General features: G+C 44.6%; 2 protein-coding genes across 4 annotated transcripts in view; both read right to left on the bottom strand.

The window, feature by feature from the left end:
- Positions 1–4,969, bottom strand: part of LOC310850882 (uncharacterized protein) — an 83,573-nt gene extending 78,604 nt beyond the window's left edge. The window contains exon 1 of the mRNA XM_083752907.1: positions 4,122–4,969. Coding sequence (XP_083609033.1) covers positions 4,122–4,242 — 121 coding nt within the window. The 5' untranslated portion in view covers positions 4,243–4,969. The remainder of the gene's footprint in view (positions 1–4,121) is intronic.
- A 4,968-nt stretch (positions 4,970–9,937) lies between these two features.
- Positions 9,938–23,362, bottom strand: part of PRDM2 (PR/SET domain 2) — a 48,843-nt gene continuing 35,418 nt past the window's right edge. For 2 of the 3 annotated variants that reach the window (XM_083752384.1, XM_083752385.1), the window contains 3 exons: positions 17,860–17,967; positions 12,022–16,432; positions 9,938–11,237 (listed from right to left, as the gene is read on the bottom strand). In XM_083752384.1, the coding sequence (XP_083608510.1) occupies positions 11,225–11,237; positions 12,022–16,432; positions 17,860–17,967 (4,532 nt within the window). In that variant the 3' untranslated portion in view covers positions 9,938–11,224. The remainder of the gene's footprint in view (positions 11,238–12,021; positions 16,433–17,859; positions 17,968–23,362) is intronic. The other variant, XM_083752386.1, reaches the window with a different exon arrangement.

The raw sequence follows: 23,362 nt of genomic DNA, 5'->3' as shown, positions 1-23,362 counted from the left end.
TTAGCTACCTCTTTTCTGCTTACTGCTGACAGGAGACAAAGCACCCTTTGCCACAGGCAAGGGGATTTTTCTGTCTCTCTGAAAGCCCAAAATACTCTGCACTTCATTACGTCCATTCAGATCATGCTGCGCTGAGTGACTGGCTGGTCATTGCAAAGCAAATTTGTTTGGGTTGGTACTTTGAAGGCAGGCAGGGAATGGGGGAAGCAATGTATGGCTGCCAGACAGAGGCCATATTCACAAGATGCATTTAACTTTAAGCAGTCATGGCTTCCCGCCAAAGAACCCTGGGAGCTGTAGTTTGTTAAGGGTGATGAAAGTTGTTAGGAGTCTCCTATTCTCCTTAAAAAAAAAAAAAAAGCAGCAGAGACATCACCTCGCCAACAAAGGTCTGTATAGTTAAAGCTATGGTTTTCCCAGTAGTGATGTATAGAAGTGAGAGCTGGACCATAAAGAAGGCTGATCGCCGGAGAATTGATGCTTTTGAATTATGGTGCTGGAGGAGACTCTTGAGAGTCCCATGGACTGCAAGGAGATCAAACCTCTCCATTTTGAAGGAAATCAGCCCTGAGTACTCACTGGAAGGACAGATCCTGAAGCTGAGGCTTCAATACTTTGGCCACCTCATGAGAAGAGAAGACTCCCTGGAAAAGACCCTGATGTTGGGAAAGACTGAGGGCACAAGGAGAAGGGGACGACAGAGGACGAGATGGTTGGATAGTGTTCTTGAAGCTACCAGCATGAGTTTGACCAAACTGTGGGAGGCAGTGGAAGACAAGAGTGCCTGGCGTGGTCTGGTCCATGGGGTCATGAAGAGTCGGACCTGACTAAACGACTAAACAACAACAAATTCTCATCAAAGAGCTATAATTCCAAGAGGGGTTTAACCATCAATCCCTCTTCACAGAGAGCTCTGGGTTTTACCTGAGATATTTTGTTTTGTCCTGCATCTACATAGTTTTTTGGAAACTTGATTGAATGCTATTGTTTGTACTTTTATTTTTAATGTAAAACATTTAGAGATTTAATATTACCGTATATAAGGTGATATAACAATGATATAAATGAACAAATAGCCATGAAGTCTACATGCTCTGTCCTAGGGATGGGCTGAACATATAATTTAGTCCCACTTGAGTCTTGCTGGTACTCAATCATAGGTCTGTACCCTTCTCCTTGTGTGTGGATTTCTTGGGTGGGGGGATGCATAAAAAGCCAGCATTCAAACTATATGCACCAGATCCTATCAGTTTTCTAAATTCTGTAAAACCCATTTGCATTTCCTTTCCTCTTAAATCCTGATGACTAGAAACACACTGCTTTGAAAATTAAAGCCTCATGTTCTCAATATTCCATATTATGTCCTGAAGTGCGTTTAATTAGACCCCATTCTGGGTGTTAGTCTCATCCTTATAGACTTCCTGGTTCAGGCTTCTGCATAGCCTACAGCTGAATAGATGAATACAGACATTTGGAGGAGGGTAAAACTAATAATCTACCATTAGATAAGTTGTTGAGATTCTCAACTGGCGTTTGGAGGCAGGAAAGGGTTGCATGAGAACTAATAGATTTAATTCAGAAATGTTGGAGTCCAAGAGGGAGAACAGGCTCTGGGATAGAAATTCAACCTCTTTTGGATGGCCCAGTAGCACCACTGAAGAATGAAATTCATAGCTTGAGGATATCAGGGTGCACAGGTGGCAGTGGTAACCAGGAAAACCTTTCCCAGGAGAAGCTAGTATGCCAACTGCATCTGTTCCTGAGCTGGCCAGAGCTTCTAAACAGCCTCGGCCCTGTATACCTACGGAGCGTCCAGCTCTGAGGGCCTTCTGGTGGTTCCCTCACTGTGAGAAGTGAAGCTACAGGGAAGCAGGCAGAGGGCCTTCTCGGTAGTGGCGCCCACCCCGTGGAACGCCCTCCCATCAGACATCAAGGAAATAAACAACTATTAGAGTTTTTGAAGACATCTGAAGGTAGCCCTGTTTAGGGGAATTTTTAATGTTTGATCACTTTATTATTACTATAATTAATATTCTGTTGGGAGCTGCCCAGAGTGGCTGAGGAAACACAGCCAGATGGGAAGGGTATAAACTAATAATAATAATAATAATAATAATAATAATAATAATAATTACATGCCTTGGTTACTTCTAGGCTGGATCATCACAATGCATTATGCTTTTGAGCAATGCACAGAAACGCTGATTGGGACAGAATGAGGCTTCAATGGTGCCGGGGGGAGGGGACTTGCCTTAGGAATCACATTGCAATGGGGTGGGGAAATGATTCAGCCTGAGGGCTGCATTGCCTCATGGGAAACTAAACTTGGGGTGGGTGGGATCAGAGGCAGAAGTGGGTAGAGCAATGTATGTGTCTCTTACCATAGCATTTCATATATTGCGGGGATTCCACCCAAAGCAGAAATTTCACAGATCTCCCCAAGCAAGCCAGAGGACTACTTGTGGGAAAGGGGCCTGGTCTAGGAGGGTCTGTGTTTGGGAAGAGCCTGAGGTTACCTACTCCTGCATTACAGCATAAGGAACATCTGAAGCAACCTTATGCAATCACACCATGGGGTCCATCTATCTCTGTACGGACTGTCAGCAGCTCTCTAGGGATCTCCCAGCCATATCTGGAGAGGTCAAAGAGTTGACTTCCTTTGGTGATGATCCTGGTGATAGCAACCCCACTGCCCAAGGGGAGTGTACCAGGCAGCAGCCAGGAGTTGGTTGGGTCAGGGAAACCAGCAAGACAAGGCCCAGAGGTTCTGGGCTTAGGCACTGATAACACCCAGGGTGACCCTGCTGAGCATCCTCCAAGCCAGATCCTCCCCTCCCCAAGGAATTATTCCACTTTATGCCAAGGGCCTCACACTCCCCCAGTCTCTGCATGAATAGTGTAGCACAAACAATGGGAAATGGGAGGGAAGGGGTGATCAATGAGAGAAGGAGCCAGGCTAGGGGACTGCCTCTTTAAGCCTCACCACTCTTCAGGATGGGGCGGAGCCTGCCAAGGGCGGCCTGACACAAAAGGGAGAAAAGGCCTCTGTTGAGTAAGATACCATTGGAGCTATCCATGGTCCTGAAATGAAGGCTGCTGCAGCCACTATCACCCACACTATAAGCTGTCTTCTGGCATTTGTCCTTATCACAGCTAGGGCAGAGCAGCATCTATGAGCTTTTCCCCTCTTTGCTCCTGCAGCTTAAATTTATTTTGCTTTGCAAAAAGTGCTTCATCATCTGCCTCAGACCTACTAATATCCCTTAATGAGTTGGTAAGCCGCCACAGAGCCTAAATATTCCCTCCCCAAACTTCCCATCCTCACTGACATTTCTGAAGCCTTTGTCAGCAGACCTACCACCCCACATCCCACTCTTCTCTGAAACAAGTCCCTCAGTCCTTACATGTTAGCCTTTTCCTTGTTTTGGAGCACAACTCAGCCCAAACCAGACTGACATTCCCACCCAACCACCCTAATAGAGACCAGCATGTCTGTTTAATGTTGTCTCATATTAGAGCAATGAGATAACATCCGTGTAGTTCGGGGTGAGGCCTCCATACATTGTTGGAGGACAACTCTCACAGTCACTGATCATTGTGCATACTGGACAGGAAGTTGCCTTGCACTGATTCAAACCCTTGGTCCGTTTTTAGCTCAGTATTGGCTGCCCCAGCCTTTCCAATGTTTAAGGCATGGGGCTATACAACCCTACCTGGAGAAAGCAGGGATTGGACCTGGGACCTTCTGCATGCAAAGCAGATGCAGAACTCCAGCAATATCTGGAGTGTTACAGGTGCCTTGATATAGTCGTGGCACCTTTTTGCTCTTTGCCATGAGCAAAAGAAGCATTTCCTATCATATCCCTGACAGGTGTCTACAACGTTCTACAACATGAAGAAGAAGAAGAAGAAGAAGAAGAAGAAGAAGAAGTAGAAGGGAAAATTAGGTTTCACATTCTTCACCAGGATTTCAAACCACCCCCTTCAATCCACCTCTCCAAGCGGCCACCTAACTCGATGTGTCCCGCAAGGGATGCTATTTCTCAGTGACGTCACCAGTGCTCTGAAAACATTGCCACACCCCAAAACGACCATTTCAGATGCTTTGGCCCTCCTCTTACCTGCCTCCAGAAGTTGGCACTGATGCCCAAAGACTTGTGAAAAGGTGACTGGGCAAACCACAGGGCCAGAGGTCATAGCTGAAGTCTCCATAACTTTGACAGGGTCTCCTGGATTAGTCATATGCAGGAAGACACTTCAACCTTGGAAGTCTGTCTCCTCCTTTATCACACCCCGTTAAGTGAAGGACGCAGTGAGATGGGAGCAGGCTGAGCACTGAAGATCTGGCTCTGAGGCTACTCCAAGGGAGCTAGGCTCCTTTTCAAAAGACACTTTCTGCAATTGGTAAAGCGCTCTCTTCTCTGGCGCAGCCCGTTCCAGAAAGTCTTCTTTTGAAGCCTGTCAAATCAAGTGCTTCCTTGCAGAGGATTCCAAACGTTTCCCAAAATGCACCATCGCACACACGCACACCCCTTCATACATGTGCTCAGGAAGATGTTAGCAAACATTGAGGCACCAAGCCTTCTAAGCTTGCAAATCTCAACTCTTTCCCCCGTTGTTTAAAGTCTCTGGTTTTTGGTTTCTGAAGAGGGTGACGCTCTTCCCAGCTCTCGCAAGGAACCAGGATCATCTATCACTCTGTCAGGCTCCCAATGCTCTGGGAATTGTCGACGAGGCAAAAATATTTCGGTAAGGTGGCCAGCGATTTGAGGCAGGCCCTGATCCAAAGCTGCTGGACACACACCTCTCTGACTGCCACTGCTACTACCGCTGCTTGCCTCTTTGCTCCCACCAGCTCATCTTCTTCTCTGCCACCCCCCTCCTCGGCTGCAGTTGTGCCACTTGACAGCACGCAAGTGTCCACTGACGGCACAGTCCAGTCTGCCGCCTGGCATCGGTTTGTGGTTCGTGCCTCAATCTCCTCTCCCTCCCTCCCAATCAGAAACAGAGAAGCAGGAGGAGCTTCTGAGTGTTGCCTTTGCATCTGCTGCAGTCTTTTCTCCTCCTCCACCCCCCCCCACCACTTACATCCCACTCCAACTCGGCAATGAAAAAAAGAGAAAGCTCTCCTGGAAAAAGATGGAAATAGCAGGCTCAAGAGAAAGGGACCCATTTCAAGCGCCTGCCTCCCCCCACCTCTGTGTTCATCAAGGATGAAATGATGATGAAGAGGATCAGAGGATGTGTCTCCCCTAGAATATAACCCTCAAGGCAATGATAGAGCCCTGCTTTTTAAAGAATTGGGGGATCACAGAATTGTAGAATTGGACGGGGCCTCTGAGGGTCATCTAGTTCAACCCACTGCAATGCTGGAATCTCCAGCCTCTACAAACCAGACAAAATTATGCACCCAATGGATGTTACTGCATATTCTAGACCCTGGCCATCTCCCTCCCTCTGTGCTGATTTTTAAAGCGTAAGCTCCATGCAGGCAGAGACCATTGTACAATAGAAGCAGCTCTTCATGCAATCCAAAATTAATGTGTAGAATGCTGTGTCAGAAGTGAGTTTTCTACCCCTGAGCTATGGCCTTTTCCTACAGTATAATAACATTCCAGAGAGGCACTGTGCCTCAGCATTGACAGTACTGCACTAGATGGGACAAATCATGGAATCGTACAATGGTAGAGTTGAAAGGGACCCCAAGGGTCATCTAGTCCAACCCCCAGAAATGTGTGAATCTCAACTAGATCATAGATGACAGATGGCCATCCAACCTTTGCTTAAATACCTCCATGCTCTGACTCAGTATAAGGCAAGTTTCCTATGCTCCTGCGCACACTTCTGCTAATGATAGAACTTACTTCCCAAGTTTTCTTATGGTGAAACATCTTATACATTAAAATTCCATGCCGTATAGGTTTTCCCATTCTCCCACATCACATTGATCAGGAAGGCTTTTGTTTTATACACAAAAGTCAGGGGCCGGGACACACGCAGGGTTGGCCTGCATCAGTACAGTGGTACCTCGGGTTACATACGCTTCAGGTTACAGACGCTTCAGGTTACAGACTCCGCTAACCCATAAATAGTACCTCGGGTTAAGAACTTTGCTTCAGGATGAGAACAGAAATCGTGCAGCATCAGTGCGGCGGCAGTGGGAGGCCCCATCAGCTAAAGTGGTGCTTCAGGTTAAGAATGGACCTCCGGAACAAATTAAGTGCTTAACCCAAGGTACCACTGTATTACCCCGAACAGACGTTAGGCCCACAGGCCTGGGAGCCTAGGTATTTGAAGTTTCAAAAAACATTTGGGGGTGGCGCACTCTCTCCCCCTACGCACTTTGTGTCCACGCGCATGGATCAGCTTAGACCATGTGCATCTCTGTGTGTGCTTTTCAGCCAGAGGGGAGCATTCCCTTGAGGGATACTTTCCAGGAGCTACATGCAGGCAGCAAGCAATAGTGGGCAAAGCAATGGGCGGAACTCTTACCTTTCCAACCACACACAAACAATCTCTCTCCCTCCAGGCAAACAAGAAGCATTTCCCCAGTTCAAGGGCACATTCCAGCCAGGCAAAAGTACCCAACCAAGGTGCAGAGCATAGAAGAAGAGAGTTTTGCCTTGAAAAGGGCTTGGTCTTAGGACAGCCCTGCTGGCCAGAGGTCTGCACTGAGTTTTCAGTTTTGAAATTTTCCATTTAGACAATGGCACCTGCAGATTATTATTCCCACCCCCTCTCAGCAAGGTCATTTCCATTACAGGACTACACACCTCTTGTCAGTCTAACTCTGGGGTGGAAATAGGTGTGCCTTCCCCCATTTCAGTTCTAAAAATTCACCATGCACGTACATGTTTTCTCATCAATTGAGTTTTGTTTGCTACAAAAAAGGGAGTGTGATACATTTCCCACAAGGTGGTGCTGTTGCATGGCTCCTCTCAGCTGAGAGGCAGTCACAGCCATCCCAGCTGCCCTGCTGGATCAGAGGAAGTAGCAAGGATCCATCTAGTTTACCAAGAAAACCACTTGATTTCTTTAAATCTACATTGCAAATAATAAACATAAGCCTGCTGCATGTATGAAAACAGCTATCTTATAAATCTAGCATGGTGGAAAGTGAGACTGTAAAACCTTGGAGGGTTTTTATCCATTTGTCTTCCAAGCTGAAGCCAGATGCTCCCTTAATTATTGAACCGCATGCAGAGATCTGAATTTTCTTTTGGGCAGAAAATGAGTTGTGGGTTTTTTTATGGCTTAAGGAAATATTGCTGCAAAAGACGGGAAGAGAAAATGCTTTCTGCAGTTGCAAAGCTAGGTCATTTGGAGAGTAGGTAACTTGGCATTCCCATGGCGTACTCCCCTTTCTGTCATCAACCACAAGAGGGGAACGTGCTCACATTGCTCATAGTCCTCCCTCCTCCCCAGGCTACTGGAAAACTCTGGGGCTGGCTGCCCTTGGAAGTGGTATGCTTGCGAAGGAAGCGGTATTGGACGAAGGCCTGGAGCCCCATGATAGAAAATCTGCTTTGTAAGCAGATCTGATGGTCAATTCTTGGCATCTTCTGATAGGCATGGGTAGGAACGCTCCTTGAAGCCCTGGAGAGCTGCTGCCAGCCAATACTGGGCAAGATGAACCAATGATGACTTGGCAGAAGGGAGCTGCCTGCATCTTTGTTTCTAACAGAGCAATGCCTTCCCATCATCTTCCTGCTCTCCCTCTAAGCTAGTCTTACCTGCGGCTCATGGAGCATTGGGTGGCTGTCTAGCCTTGCACACAACCTCCTGCAGAATGCTAGAGGATTCAGGTATCGTTGAGGGATCCCTGGCATGTAATCAAATGATTGCAAAAAGGATTCTAACAAAATGCACACGCAGGAGGAGTCAAGACGGTGCCCTCCATAAGTGAGGGGCAGATGGGGCTTGCCAACCTGAGAAGGTAGCCCATCAAAGAGGACACCTCTGATCTGAAACATCTGCTGCCTTGCGGGGTGTCTTCCTGGAGAGGGCTAAGGAGCAAACCACAAAGTCAGAGTGGAGTCTCTAAGGCAGTTAGATGGCGTCTTGTATGCCTCCTTCCGTCAACTCCTGCAGCTAAGCTGGTGCCAAATGTATTGCTCTGCTTTCTTTGGACCACATTAGGGTGGCCGAGAAGGAAGTCTTCTCATCTGGGCAGCCCAGGATCTCCACACGCACTGCCCAGGCTTGCTGTTAGGAAAACATTCTTTAAGAAAGAGATAAAAGTTCCTGGAAGCTTTAAAGAGGGTTCCAGAATTTTCTTTAGTGGCACTCTAGGCTTGATTGGGGTCAACTGGAGGTGCAAATAAAGGAAGTTGCAGATTGTAATTTCCACACGAGGAAAGCACACGCACACGCTGTCAGCACGCACGCTGACAAGGTTGGAAGTAAGACAATGTGTGCTGCTGATACTGTGAGTTTTGCTGTGTCAGGTTTGAGAACTACTGGACTGAGATTATACTGTGCCGGAGAGATAAAGCAGGAACGTAAACAGCTTGTATATAATAGTAACAGAAATGCTTGTGCAACCGATCAAGCAATAAAGAAGCTCTTGACTGTGAATTTGAGTATGACTCCTGTTCTTGTCCTCTGCTTCTGGGGAAAACTCTGCTACAAACATTTAGAAGCGGTTTTACCGAGGTGCCACCACACAAGCAGAAAAGCGCAGCCGAAGTGTGTGAGCGGTGACCTCCAATACTTGCACCCTGGGGAGGTCACTTTGGTGCTGCTAACTCAGCAGTTTGACCCCCCCCCCAAGTTGTATTCCATTCTCTTTTGAAACAGACGGATGCCAACAGTTCCCAAACGGCCATGGCTGGGACCTTTGGTTTGGAAGAGGGCTTTTTCTGTGGCTGCTCCTTCCCTATGGAGCCTTCCCCACATTGAGAGCTTTTTGTTGTGTGTCTTCTGCTGTATGCTGAAAGTACACCCCTTCATCCGGGCTTTCAATGCTGAAGATATTTTGCTTTGCGGGACCAACCTCTTTCGGCGACCTCCATTATTCATAATGGTCTCATTTGTTTTTAGAATTGTCACCATTTCATTCATTTTTTTTATTATTACTACACGGTTATTTCCATTTCTTTTATTTGTAAAAAAATATTTATATGCTGTTATTCATAAAAAAAAAAAATCAGAGTAGAGCATTTTACAACAATAAAACCAAAAAGTATAAACCACATGAAAAAGTTAAAATCAGCTAACCGTTGTGGAAAGATGTGTATTCTTAATTGCCTGCATATGAGCCTAATGAGATAGATGAGTTTTCAGCAGACGACTGAAAGTTGAAATAGAAAGCGTTCGATTAATCTCTGCCGCCACAGCAAAGTATTCCACAATACTGGGCCAATGATACTAAAAGCTTGGTTTCTTGTTGTCAAATGAGCCTCACCAACTCGGGGAGCAGGCAGAAGCACCTCTGCAGATGATCTCACTCATCAACTCGGGATAGAAGGGTTGAGGCAGTCCCTAAGGTACGCTGGAATTAAACTGTTCAGGAGTTTGCAAATTAATACAAATTATATCATTGATTTGATTTGATTCATCCCGGGACCTTATGGTGAAGGGTTAGTAAGAAAGCATACTCCAACAACATATGGAATAGCTACAGCAACAGATTTCAATTTCATTTGGAAAGTTCTCTCTTTTAAATATAAGTATTTTAAATGTATCCAAAGATGCCATGTTTAAAAGCAATGACAACCTCCCTTTTCTTGTATGGCAAATTGGAAATTTTAATGTTTTCATTAGAATAGCCTTTATATCTCTCTTCAAAAAAAAAAAAAGTGAAAAAAAACCTACAGAACAACAAACTTTAATACAGGAACAGTCTCCAGATTAACAACACCCTTTCCTCCCTCTGCAACAAAATGAATGTAAAATATAAATCACATATAATACAGCTGAAGTGTTCAAAAAAGAATTTAAATAATTTTAAATATTTTATTTTTTCCAAACTTGCTACAAATTCTTTATACAATAGTTTGATGCAGAAGTCCCCATAAAATGGAAAAAAAATGTAGCAACAAAAAAGGGAATGATAGTGAAAGAGAAAGCGTTAAAGTGGCACAACTTCACCAAACAATATTAAAACTACAAATTTTAAGAGGTAGATTACTTTTGAAGTCAAGAACAAATAAGATTTTTTTTAAAAAAAACACAAACGGGGTGCACAAACAAAGCTAACTGCTCCCCTCCCCCCCCAGTTGTGAAAAAAAAACAAAAAACAAAACAAAACTATATTTCCAGGAAATTAATAATAATAATAATCTTGATTTACATCTAGGAAAAATTTGTAGCTCTTGTTATTAGATACAGATAAGTCAGCCAATTGTGTATTTAGTTGTGCTATACAGTTTTGTATGGCGAACAAGTCATTCACGATAAAACTGGGTGACTTCCACGTTGGATGAGATTTCAGGTATGGATGCCAGTAGGGCTTGACAGGCAAAGCCTTCCTTTTGCCCCTTCTAGAGATACCTCTCCTTTCCTCTTCCCATGTATAAAGAAGACTGGTGAAAGCAACATCAACGTCTAAACCTGTGCCCACCCGTTCAGAAACAAAAGAAAAGTCTTGGGAAGTGAGTGCAGGTGCCAAGAAGGAGGGGAAAGGCGTCTCCCTTCTCCCCGTTAAGTTTTTTCATCCTGGCTGATATAAAACAAAGGCTTTGAGATACTCGACGTGCAAGCAAAAAGGATTTCGAGTGCAGTTAACGTTTTGTCATCCCTGAATATATGGGGAGCTTCTGGTGAGGATCTGGCTTTGCATAAGTTTTGGCGGCACCACCTCTTATTATCGACCTTTATTTTTCCATGCTTTTCCATCGGATAAAAAGCGAAGTAGAAGCATGAGCTATGGACTCTGTGGCAGGACTGACTCCAGTTCAGTTCGATCCATGTCCTTTTTGAAATGAAACCGAAGCTGGGGAGACAAGGAAGAACCATGCACCCTACTGCTTTCCTCGCAGCTGATAATTCCTTGAGCCTGGTTGGTGCATACCGATTCTCAACCCCGGTGTGAGCACGCTGGCAAGCCAATCGTCTACCCAGTGGGGGTCAAAGTTGTCTCAGGTTGGACCTTTCAAGCTTGGAGAATTGGGGCCTCCACAGTCGTCCCTCTCTTAAGATGAGCATGCAACCGCTCAAGCTCTTCGGTAAGGAAATTTCATTTACAATTCAGAGATTCTTTGTGGTTGTCTGTTTTGTTGTGTCACAGGAGGTTCCTATGTGGCAAGAAACAGTGGGGAGAAAGGAAGATTAACAAAATGGAACAGGAGAGGAAGGATATATATATATATATATATATATTAACTAGCTAGATCTGAAATGTGACAGAGTTAAGAAAACCCACACAGGTGGTGGTGATGGAAGGAGAGAAATAGGATCACTGGAAACTACTTTAAAAAGTCATGTAGGAAAGCAAATTTGTGTGGTTAGCTTGTTGAAAGTGTATTCTTATTTCTCAATTTGCTAGATAAAGATCTTCGGTAATCTCTTGGCTGAATTCTGTGGTAGGGGCAGAGTTTGGGGTTAGTGTTAGTTAGAACACCACACTCTAACCAGCTGGTGGTGCTGATAACACCAAGGCTACAAGTTTGATCCTTGTTTGGGACAGCAGCATAGTTTGCAGGGGGTTAAACTAGATGATCCTAAGGGTCCCTTTCCAACTCTACAATTCTATGATTCTATGTCCCATAACAAGCCAGTTTTCCCCAAAGCATTTCAAAGCACCAGCTCCATGTGAAGCACGTTGCAGTACTACCAAGCTCATCTGTTGCTAGAGACTACAACTCCCATAATCCCTGGCCCCACTGGCTGGAGCTGATGGGAACTGGAACCCAACAACAGCCAGAGGGCTAGAGGTCTCCAACACTGTTTTAAAGCCCGAAGGGACTGCTTCATAGTGCAATCTAGAGCATTTCTTAAAGCGCCACTGGATTCAGCGGGGTTTACGCCATCTCAAGTGTGCTTGACAACAGCAAGATCCGCCACAGCAGAGAAACTCACCTGAAATCTTTCAGCTCTTGCCGTGTGCTGGTTTCTTCCCTCTTGTTGCTGTCTGGGGCTTCGGAGCTGCTTGCCTGCTGCACACTCCGGGTGACAGGGCCGCCAACCCTCTCTCTCGACTTCATGCTGAATCTGTCCGCCTTTTTCTTGTTTGCCACAGCTGACTTGCTAGCCAAGGCCACTTTGCTCCTCTGTATCCTGACATGCAACTTGCGGGACGCTTTGCTCGAGAGCCCAGGGGAGCTGCTCTTGGCCACCCCTTTCACTTTCTTGCCCTCTCCTGGAATCATCTTGGAAATCCTTACGGGGCTGGCGTTCCTTGCTGCTGACAAGCTGCTCGGCTTTTTGGATTTAACGGGTGGCACAAATTTGATGTTTTGTTTCAGTTTGAAGGACGCAGATGGCAGCTGCAGTGGCAGGGGTCCAGAGCTCCGGGCTCGGGTCTTGCCGAGGTGAGCCTGAGTGCTTTGCATTTTAATCTCGGCGTCTGCTGTCCGCCGCCGATTGCTAGCTTTATCACCACTGGAAGAGGATGCCCCACTTTTCTTTTTAGAGTTCTTCTTAGAGGAAGGGGAAATAGGCTTTTTGGGACAGCTGTAGGAAGCATGCTTGTTCAGACTCCCAATGTAGGTGAATTCCCGGTTGCAATAAGGGCAGATGTGAGTGCTGGGCTCCGCTGTGCTGTTCCTCAACTCTGCCTTCTGCTGAGATTTCTTCTTTTGCAAAATGGCTTTCTGGACAAGCTGGTTTTTCTTCTTTAATGCGCTGATTTTGAGCTTGTTAGAGGACATCCGGCCCACCTCGACGCTAAAGTTCAGCCTCTTAGGCTGGCCCACGCGCCTGAACGTGTTGCTCGTGGGGCTGGGGAGGATGACACCATTTTTAGGGCGAACGGTCTGTTTTAACGGCACGGGGTTCTTCTTCGGTGTATACCGTTTTTTGTCACTGGCGGAAGCGCAAGCCAAGATGTGCTTGTGCAATTCAGGCATGTTGTCTACACTCTTCCCACACTTTGTGCAGCGAATGGCAGTGGTGAAGGTCTGTGGGATATTGTGGGTTGTGAAATTTGTGGCAGTGGCTCCAATCCCGTTAGGATTGCGGTGGTGATACTGGAATGGAGGGGGCTTAAAACTTGGGTAGTGCTGATTGAGGCCCATGCGGACATCTGGATCTTTTGACTTGACTCCAGAAGCCATTATTTTGATAGTTGTATAAAGCTCTTCAGAGGAGTCATTCAGCTCTTCCTCTTCTTCCTCCTCCTTAGAAGGTTCGGAGGAGTCTTCAGGCAGGAGCTGCATGTGTTCAGTCTTAGCCTTATTTGGATCTGTGAAGTTCTGCGGCCGGAGAGTCCCGCTTTCAAACTCGTGGTGTGTGCACTCTTTGTCCGGGTGGAGGTCCCGCTGGTGCTGCTGCAAATTGCATAGAAAAGCAAATTCTTTCTTGCAGACGGAGCACACAAAGATGTTCTCAACGCCATGGAGCAAGAAGCGGTGTTCTGACAAATCCGTTTTCTCTCGGAAGAGTTGGACACAGAACTCACATTTGAAGGGCCATTCTTCAGCATGAACAGATGAATGTTTGGTGAGATCTTTAATGGAAAGAAAAGGGGACTCACAAACATTGCACACAAAGCTCTTATTAAACGTCTCCTGGATGGTATTAGCTTCGCTGGAACTGTGTGGGTCTTCCCTTGGCTTTTGACACTCACTCTCCACCTCTTCTTGCTTAAAAGAGATAATAGGGACTGAGTTTTCTAGGTTATCGCCAGGGGAAAGGACAGAAGAGACCACTGAGAGTGGAGGTGGAGAAGGAGATGAGGATGACAGTGGCGAAGAAGAGGAGGAAGAAAAGGACGAGGAAGAGGAAGAGAGGTTGGGAGGTCCAGGGGAAGGACAACTAAGAGGTCCTACTGAAGGAACAGGAGACGTTGAGACCGTAGGGGAAAGGATTGGAAGAGGGGACTGAGCAGTGGTATTTGATAAGGGAGAAGGACATGAACTTGGAGTGATGCTTGTGGGCTCCTCTGGGAGCGGAGACGGAACAGTAGGCAGGAGAGGTGGTGGTGGAGTGGGAACCTTTAACATAGGAGGGCAAGGTGGAGGGGAAGGAGAGTTTGTTGGAGTCAGGAGAGGCGGCACCTGACTTGAAGATGCAGTAGATGATGGCAGTAAAGGTGTCTCAGGAGAAGGGCACAGGGAACTTGACTCGACCACTGGAACAGGGAGGCTAGCCCTGGACTCTGGCTCTGGATGCTCTTCTGTTTTGCAGGCACCCAGGCTTGGGTTCGTTTCAGCTGCAGGGTTTTCAGACGACGAATCAGTCCCGTTATATTCATTCATAAGCACTTTCTGCAGCATGGATGTGGTTGGCTTCTTCTTGACACCACTACATGCTGGTGGCGCCGAGTTACTCTCCTTGGCTTCAGTGTCACTGCATGCCTTTTTATGGACACTGAGATCTAACACCGATTCCCAGGGAGCCTGAGTCCTGTTCTTGCAGTTGGACCTTTGCTTCATGCTACTGGATAAGTCCAAAGGCTGCTGGTTGCACACATTGCCAAATGGAGGACTTGGCGTCCAGTCCTTTGATACTTTATACTCTTCCAAACAAAGAGGGCTCATTGTCTCTTTTTCTTCTCTCCCAGACAAACTCCATACAGGAGAATTGCTATGACTCTCTAGCTTGGCAATCTTTGAGCCCAGAGTCGCGTCATTCCAAACAGGTTTCGCCTCACCTGCTTTGCCAAAGTCTCGTAGAGCTGGGCTGTGTTGCGGTGAACTGGGAGGGGAACTGGTCCTTCGTTTGAACCTGCTGGAGGCGGCGGGCAGAAGAGGCGAAGATGTAGCTGTGAGTCCCAGTTTGGGGATTTCGGTTGAAGACGATGATGATGATGATGGGGGAGACGGTGCTACCTTACTCCCATCCTGTGTCTGGAGAAGCTGTTTCAGCTTTGATGATAAATAAATATTTTTCTCTTTGGGGAAAGGCAAGTTATCGGCTGCTGATATAGTAAGAGGAATAGTCAAGGAACACAATGATGTGATTGGTTCTGGATCCATTTCGGTTTTTATCTTAGGCAGAAGAGGAGGACTTGCGGTCCTCCTCTTTTTGGGTTCGGTGCTTCCACTGACTGGTGACTCTTTCGGTACATCAGTTAGGTGCACTGATGTAGCCTTTACACTTGGGGATATTTCCACCGTCACTGGACTAAGTAAACAGTTTATTCCATACAGTTCTGTCGAGCTGGATTCCACCTCTATCACTTCGCAATTGCTTGTGCTACTGTTGGACTGAATCTTCCCATCAATGTAGTAATTTAGATTTTCAGATATATTGCTGGAAACATCCATAATGTACACATCATCTGCTTCTCCCTCCTCTTCGAGGTCTGTGCTTGCTACGTACACATTTGAGGACTGCTGGGTTTTCTCTGCTGGAAACTGGGGCTCCTCAGGTTTTCTCCTGACACCTTTAGGGATGAGATGGCGCTCATGGACCCTTCGCTGGTGCCTTCGCATATTGGTGTGGGTGCCAAAAACCTTCCTGCAATATTTGCACGGGTGCAGTTCTTTGGGTCCCTTGCTCTCTTCAAAGAGAACAGGATTTGGCATTTCGAGAGAAACTTTCTCAGTCTCCACAGCTACTAAGTCCTGCCTGCTCTTCGTTTCATCTTTAATACCATCTTCAGGAATTGTTTGGTTCTTGGCGCTGCCTTCCGACAGCTGGGCCGAAGCCAGCACTGGGAAGGGCTTCCTTTTCGGTCCGGCCTCATGGCGCCGCTCGTGCCTCCGCCGGTTAATCTGGGTGCCAAAAGCTTTGCCGCAATAGCGGCATTTGAAAGCGTGACTGATTGCCGAGATGTGGATATGCATATGGCGTTCGAGACCCTGCTTTGTGGTAAATTTCCGTTCACAATGCTGACATGGAAACATGAACGTACCGTGGTGATTCCCATTAGATTCATCTCTCGCTTTGGGGAATTTCGCCACAGCCTTTTTCTTGGGTGAGCTTTCTGGCGAGTCTTCAGATATGCTGCTCTGCTCTTCCACAGATTCCAGCTTGTCTTCACATATGGGCATGGGTTCCATGTCAGGACTTCCTTTAGGGAAGCTGACATCTTCCTCTTCCTCCTCAGGTTCATCCTCTTCGTCGTCCTCCTCCTCTTCCTCTTCTTCCTCCCCTGTATCCTCCTCAGGGTCCTCCCCATCCTCTTCTGGCTCCTCCTCTAAAACATTTGAGCCACATGTTACTGCTTCCGGTTTGTCTTCAGGCACCGGAAGGGGCCCACTGACTGGACTGGGGATAACCAAGTTTGGAAGTGTGTCTTGATTTACCATCTCCTGGATCACAGCTGTCTGCTCCAGGGATAGCACTGCTGAAACAGAGGGAGTTTCATCCTCCTGTTTATGGCCTATAAAAGAAAAAAATTGGGGAGGAGGAATTAAAATGTATAGAACCTTTCCAAATGCATTTTCAATTTATTTTCTCCTTTGACTTTCAAGTCCGGCTTTAAAATAGGTTCCATCCTATAAAATGGGCAGGGAATTTTTTTTTCAGCCCAATTGCCACACTCACTTCTATTATTATCTATTACTATTATTTATCAAATTTCTATCACGTCCCCTTCTCCCAATGGAGCTGAGTGCAGCAAATAATAATAATAATAGCAACAGCAATAATATTTTTTTAAAAAGAATTATAAACCCAATGTGTTTTCAGATTTCCCCTGAAAGTCAGTAACAAGGGAGAAAGACACACCTCAACAGGGAGGGCATTCCACCAATGGGGAACCCCAATGAGAAGGCCCTGCCATGGGCAGCAGCCAGAGGTGGAACAATCAAAAGGGCCTCCCCTGCTGATTGTAGGGCCAAAGATGGTTGATACTGGGGGAGTTGCTCCTTTAGGTTCTTTCTGTTTAATGTGTCCTTGGGGGAGGGGCTTACCACCATCTCTTTCAAGGAAACAGGCATAACTCCCTCCTGTAACAAGGCACTAATGACTCCCTGGATCAATCCAGCCAATCCGCTACTGCTAGATTTTATCAGCCATGATTTGTTTACTGAGTAGTCTCAGTCTTTATTGAGCTGTTTTGTTCCTGCCCCTTTAGAATTTCAGAGATTTTTGTTTTCTGTGGGGCTTGGGCTTGCTGATCAGAAGGTTGGCAGTTCGAATCCGTGTGATGGGGTGAGCTCCTGTTGCTCTGTTTCAGCTCCTGCCAACCTAGCAGTTCGAAAGCACACCAGTGCAAGTAAATAGGTACCGCTGTGGCGGGAAGATACACAGCTCTTCCATGCGCTCTGGTTTCCATCAGTGTGTTCCGTTGCACCAGAAGCGGTTTAGTCATGCTGACCACAAGAACTGAAAAGCTGTCTATGGACAAACACTGGCTCCCTTGGCCTGAAAGCGAGATGAGCGCCACAACCCCATAATCGCCTTTGACTGGACTTAACTGTCCAGGGGTCCTTTACCTTTACTGATTCTAAATGGCCCCACTTGGCTACAATCTTAGGGGCAATCACAAGAGGATTACTATTAGAAGGAGGGACTGAAATTAACTCTGGGCACTTCCAGGCTTTTGGTATTTTTCAGTGTGATTCAATACCAGCAAATTCAGGCTGCATCCTTAAAGTTGCTTTGGAACTCTTGTGCAACAAACCCCACTTCCCCTAAAGGTTGGACTTTTTGAGGAAAAATGACCTGGAAAGCGTGGAATAATACGTGGCTTTGATGCAACAGTTATCTAACCTCCCTACAAGCAAATTGGAATGAATGCTCAATAAACAGATAATCTGGAAGCACCTCTCATTTTTATGTGCACACATACAGATGCACTCTTACCTTCCTTAGGTTCCTTCATGTCGGCGGAAGTTAAATCCAGAACAGTTTTCTGCTTTTTATCGGCTGCTTTCTTTCCTTTGTTTTTAGCCTCTTGGGATTTTTTCTTCCCTTTAAAAAAAAAAAGAGGGTGGAGAAGAAAAGAAAAAAGATGTGACAATTTGTTTTCATTGCTTTGACTTCTTTTAAAGGCAACATCTCCAAAAACAATTGAGAGGCAGTGTTTATCTCTCTCTCTCTCTTTTCACTGCACATTTCATAAAGAAAAACAAAAGCACAGGAGAAGAAAAAGGGGGGGGGGGGACGGGACCAAAATCACCACAGCACAAAACCAAAACCATCAGCTCAAATTCACAATACAATAAATACATCCATCTTTCCATATTGGAAAAATGACAAACTTCCTTCTAGAGCTGAATGGTTACTCAGACTGACAGAATACGTGGAATTAGCCTCTCTTTCAAAAAATAAAAATAAAAATCAGAGACAAGCCTGGATAAGAGTTCATTTTAGAATAGAATAATTTATTTGAAAAGTAGTTGTAATCTAAGCACAGTAGTTGCCTTTGAATTATTTCTGTAAATAATGTATATGAAATAAAATGAAATCGAAATAGAAAAGAGAATTTTTACAAAATAATAATGATAAATTAAAGTAAGATGCTTATTATAAAAGAAATATGGAGAGGATGGGAAGTCATAGGTTTGTGTAGAAAACAAATAATTGAACTTGTATGCATTTTTTGTGAACATGGACATTCTTATTGGACTGATTGAAATGAAGAAAATTATGTGTTGTAGATATATGGAAAATGAACAATACTGTAAAGCATTTAAAACTTAAAATACAATAAATACATCCATCTTGGTTATGTATGCCATTCAAACAGGTATCTCAATGAAGTTGGTGTTTACAGAAAGTACATTCAAATGTAGCAAAAGCATTGCGGTCTTCGGACAATTGCATGTTCCTCTCTTTTTAAACATTCTTTTAATTTCAGTATTGGTTACTTTTAATTCTGAAACTAATATCAAGTACGTTAGAAATATTGTATCCATGCATACAGAAATGAACAAGAAAGTAATTCTACCAGAATCACAAGAGGGAGCCTTCAAGACTAACACATCTATTATGGCATAAGCTTTTGTGTAACACATGTCAGCAGATGCTTGATCATGCACCTGATGAAGTGGCCTGTTGTCCACAAAATTTATTATGCTGCATTCAGTTTGGGGTTCTTCTTTTTTTTGGCAAAAATGTGGTGCTGATACTCATCTCAATAAAAGCACTGACTGTGCCAGCACAAAATGGCTGCTAATGGGCATAAGAAAGAGGTGTTGTTACTCTGTACCAATGAGTACCATCACAAAAAGCTCTGTTTTTAATAGATTTGTTATTATTTAAGGTGCCAAAAGATTATTTGTTGTTTCTGCTGCAGCAAGAGAAATTGTTCCACTAGTACCACATTTAAGAATACTATCTTATTCCAATAACGCACTTCTTCTTAGCACAGAAGCCTTCCCAAATCTCTCTAGATTAAATCTTTCCTTCACAAATATAAAAGAAAGCCAGTGAGTTTATATATGTCTCTTAAACACATATACAGTGGTACCTCAGGTTAAGTACTTAATTCGTTCCGGAGGTCCGTTCTTAACCTAAAACTGTTCTTAACCTGAAGCACCACTTTAGCTAATGGGGCCTCCTGCTGCTGCCACGATGCCGGAGCACGATTTCTGTTCTTATTCTGAAGCAAAGTTCTTAAGCCGAGGTACTATTTCTGGGTTAGTGGAGTCTGTAAGCTGAAGCGTATGTAAGCTGAAGCATATGTAACCTGAGGTAACACTGTACCTCCTTGACTTTTCTGCCATTTTCCAAAATTTTGACACCTCTTACTGTATTTTACTCGGAGCTCTGAAGACCCACACATTCTTCACACCCAATTGCAACTACAGTACAGTTAATGAGCTGCACACTGTTTTGCTACCACTTGGCTTATCTTTCTCTATTATTATCACTTAACAAAATAACAAGGGCACAGCATGAGATCAAATTGTTAATAGATTAACTTAACAAATGTCCCCCAAAATCTTTGGTCTGTGGGCACCCTCAATACTTGTTTAAAAAGTCAGCCATGATGGTTGCACCTCCATCACCTAGCGCTATTACTACTATAAATTTTGTTTAAGGAGATATGGTGCTAAGTACCTCATATAAATTATATGTTTAGGATGACCAAATTGGTTTCCAAATTTCTGGAGATATTGCTTAACACACACAAACACATAACAATAAGACACTGTGTAAAAGAAAAGACACACTGTAAAAGCATAGTGTAAGTGGAGCACAACAGCAGACTACTCATGGATCTCAGCATGAACAGACATTTGTAGTGTCTAACCTGGGAAAATAACCATCACCCACCTTGCAGAACTATTTTAAGGATTTACAATTTTGTGCGCAGGTGAAATGCAAATTATTGGGGTTTTTCCCTTACAATTTCAGCTCCTTCCTATTATAGATCTTTCCACGTTCAACTGAAACAAGATCAGCAGCAGACATAAGCCTGTTTATAATTCTGACCTATCTTTTTAAAAATAATAATAATAATGACTCCATATTTTTCAAGACTAATTTAGGATGCAACACAGCTAATGGCATGAACTCGATGTAAATTTCACACACACACACTTTCTGTTTACAAGGGACCGTCACTTATTTTTGGTCCCTTTCCTTGGTAAATCATCTCCCCAGTTTTTGCTTTTATTAGGTCCAGTCGTGGCCGATTCTGGGGTTGTGGTGCTCATCTTGCTTTATTGGCCGAGGGAGCCGGCGTACAGCTTCCGGGTCATGTGGCCAGCATGACTAAGCCACTTCTGGTGAACCAGAGCAGTGCACGGAAACGCCGTTTACCTTCCTGTCAGAGCGGTACCTATTTATCTACTTGCACTTTGATGTGCTTTCGAACTGCTAGGTTGGCAGAAGCAGGGACCAAGCAACGGGAGCTCACCCAGTCGTGGGGATTAGAACCGCCGACCTTATGGCCGGCAAGTCCTAGGCTCTGTGGTTTAACCCACAGCGCTACCCGCATCCCATTTATGGAATACTTTGTGTTTTGTGTTTGTGTGTGTGTATGCCCAGTGTCACATGCAGGTGAGCCTCTGCCCTTCTTCAGGGCCTGAAGATAGGGGGCTGTGTCCTAGATACTGTGGTGAGTTTTGGAGGCATGGGGAAGCTCAGGTCCGGTGAAAAATGAGGAACTTAGATCACCTTTTCCCCATGTCTGGAAAGAGCAGGGTTGGTGGTCCACTGCACAATTTTATTTAGCTACCCATGACCAACAAAAAACAAATTTGAGACTCGGCCACCAAAAGGAGGTTTGATAATCTCTGTCCCTTCTGACTGTATACTTCTCATAGGTCAAATGTGGGCTAATACTGGGCATGCAACTAACACCATGTAATTGCTACTCTGTTACCTGTTTACTGATGGGAAGTCTGATTCTCTTCTCAGCGACTCTCACAAACCCATCTTGAACTTCATCCGAGATGCTCTCTCATAGGCTTAAGTTGCTTTATAGTACTGATCACTTAAGTTGCTTTATAGTACTGATCACTTTCCTTCATCACTGTTCATTCTGCACTCCGTACTTTGCTGCCGGTCTGTGTTCCCAACTTTCTATATTTGATTTGCCTGTAATAGCCTCACAAACAAATCACTGTAGTGAAATCTAATGTGAAGACTGGGAGTGGAGCTGAGTTCATGTTATTGGACCCACCAACACTGCCCACTGGCCATATTGGCTGAGGCTGATGGGAACTGGAGTCCAACGACGTCTGGTTCTCCACATCCCCTGGGCTAGACCTACCTCGTAGGACAGTTGTAAGGCTATAATAGGGTGGGAAGGGAAATGGCACATGCAACTTGTGAGTTCCTTTGAGGAGCAGTTGGGTAAAAATTCTAGTAATAAATAGGCTTGGAAATGAAACAATACCAGAGATAAGTGGCTCACCTAAAAGTCTCCTAATGAGACTCCTAGCTGCAAACACTCACTCTGGAATTAGACCTGAATGACCTTAACACGGAATTACCCTGGAAGAGGCGATTCAGCGTGCAGCTGCTCCCGCTTACTAAAAACAGCCAGGATGACAACTTGAGAGCAAATGTAATTTTAGATCCACTGGATCAGAGTCCTAGGAGCAAACGGAAACGTCCAAAGCTTTTCAGTGTCCACTGCTTCAGCAACTTCCATCACTTTTCAAACTGGTTTGCACAAGCTTTTTCAGTGTTTCGCAGAGAAGTAATGTGAGACCTGCCAAATCTTTTTCTCCCAGCCAAAAATATCCAGATTTCTCTAGGATTGTGCCCCTTTGGACCCTCATAGCCTGAAATACTGCACTCAAAAGGTTCTCCAAAGTATCTGATCTGAAAGCAACAATACTATAAAAACGTTGAAACTGCACAAGTCAGACTGATGAAATTTGCCGAAATGGCAAGTTTAACTAGCAAAATTAGGAGATCAAGACGAGGGAAATTTTTTAAGGAGGATTGGAAATTTTTTGCAGATTGTTAAAAAAAATGTGAACATGTTAAAAGGTAAGTAGCTTTAGAATAAGAACAGCAATAAAATTTATATCTGAAAACAGTGTGGAGAAAATAAGGCATAGAATAATTACACTATGCAGCATTAATTGGAAAATTGAGGAAACCACTGGGGAGGGAGTCCAAAGTTATTTGATTTTAATTTGGAAAGTGTTGTATTTTTTTTGAAATATATAAATATTGTATTTTTTTAAAGAAAATAAATAAGTTGCAAAAGTCAGAACATTTTGTACTCTGCTTTGGCAACTTACACTTAACAGAATTTGGATTATTTCTACTTCAACCTTTAGAGAGTCTGGAGGAAGGCGGCTGGAGTTTACAAAACTACTGGAAAAGTGTGACAGGGCCAAGAACTGTGGAAAATGGACCGTGAGCTATGCTGTGAGTCTCTTAACTGCAGGCTCCCAGCAGCTGCATTTAGACCTCTCCTAGTAATTAATAAAATCACAGCATGCAGAAGAGCTGCTTCATCGGATGACCTCAGGTTCCTAGGATTATGAGGAAGAAACCCTTTCTCCAAACCATGCAGTATTTTCTACACGTTTATCACCCTCCTCTTTGGCAAAAACTATGTTATCTTTATTCTCCCGGACCTTTTAGTTCATACTAGTTATATTATCTCGGTTCTTTGTAAAATTCTTGCACTCCCCCAGCTCACTTGTTGGTTTGACACTGGTTTTGTACTGATTTTAATGCAGCTTGCATTTATGCTGGCCTAGCTTGGTTTGTGTGTGTGTGTGTGTGTGTGTGTGTGTGTGCGCGCGCTGGTTTATGAAGTTGGGTTACTGAGTTTACACTACTTATTGTATTTTCTATTCGTTATGAGTCTGTAAACCAACCAGAGGAATTCATCGACAGGTGGTATAAATACTGACAAATAAATCAGTAAAACTCTAAAGGACTATCT

Source organism: Podarcis gaigeae (genome assembly GCF_964106915.1).
Source record: "Podarcis gaigeae genome assembly, chromosome: 8".
Lineage (NCBI taxonomy): Eukaryota > Metazoa > Chordata > Lepidosauria > Squamata > Lacertidae > Podarcis > Podarcis gaigeae.
This window is presented reverse-complemented; position numbering and strand designations above follow the sequence as displayed.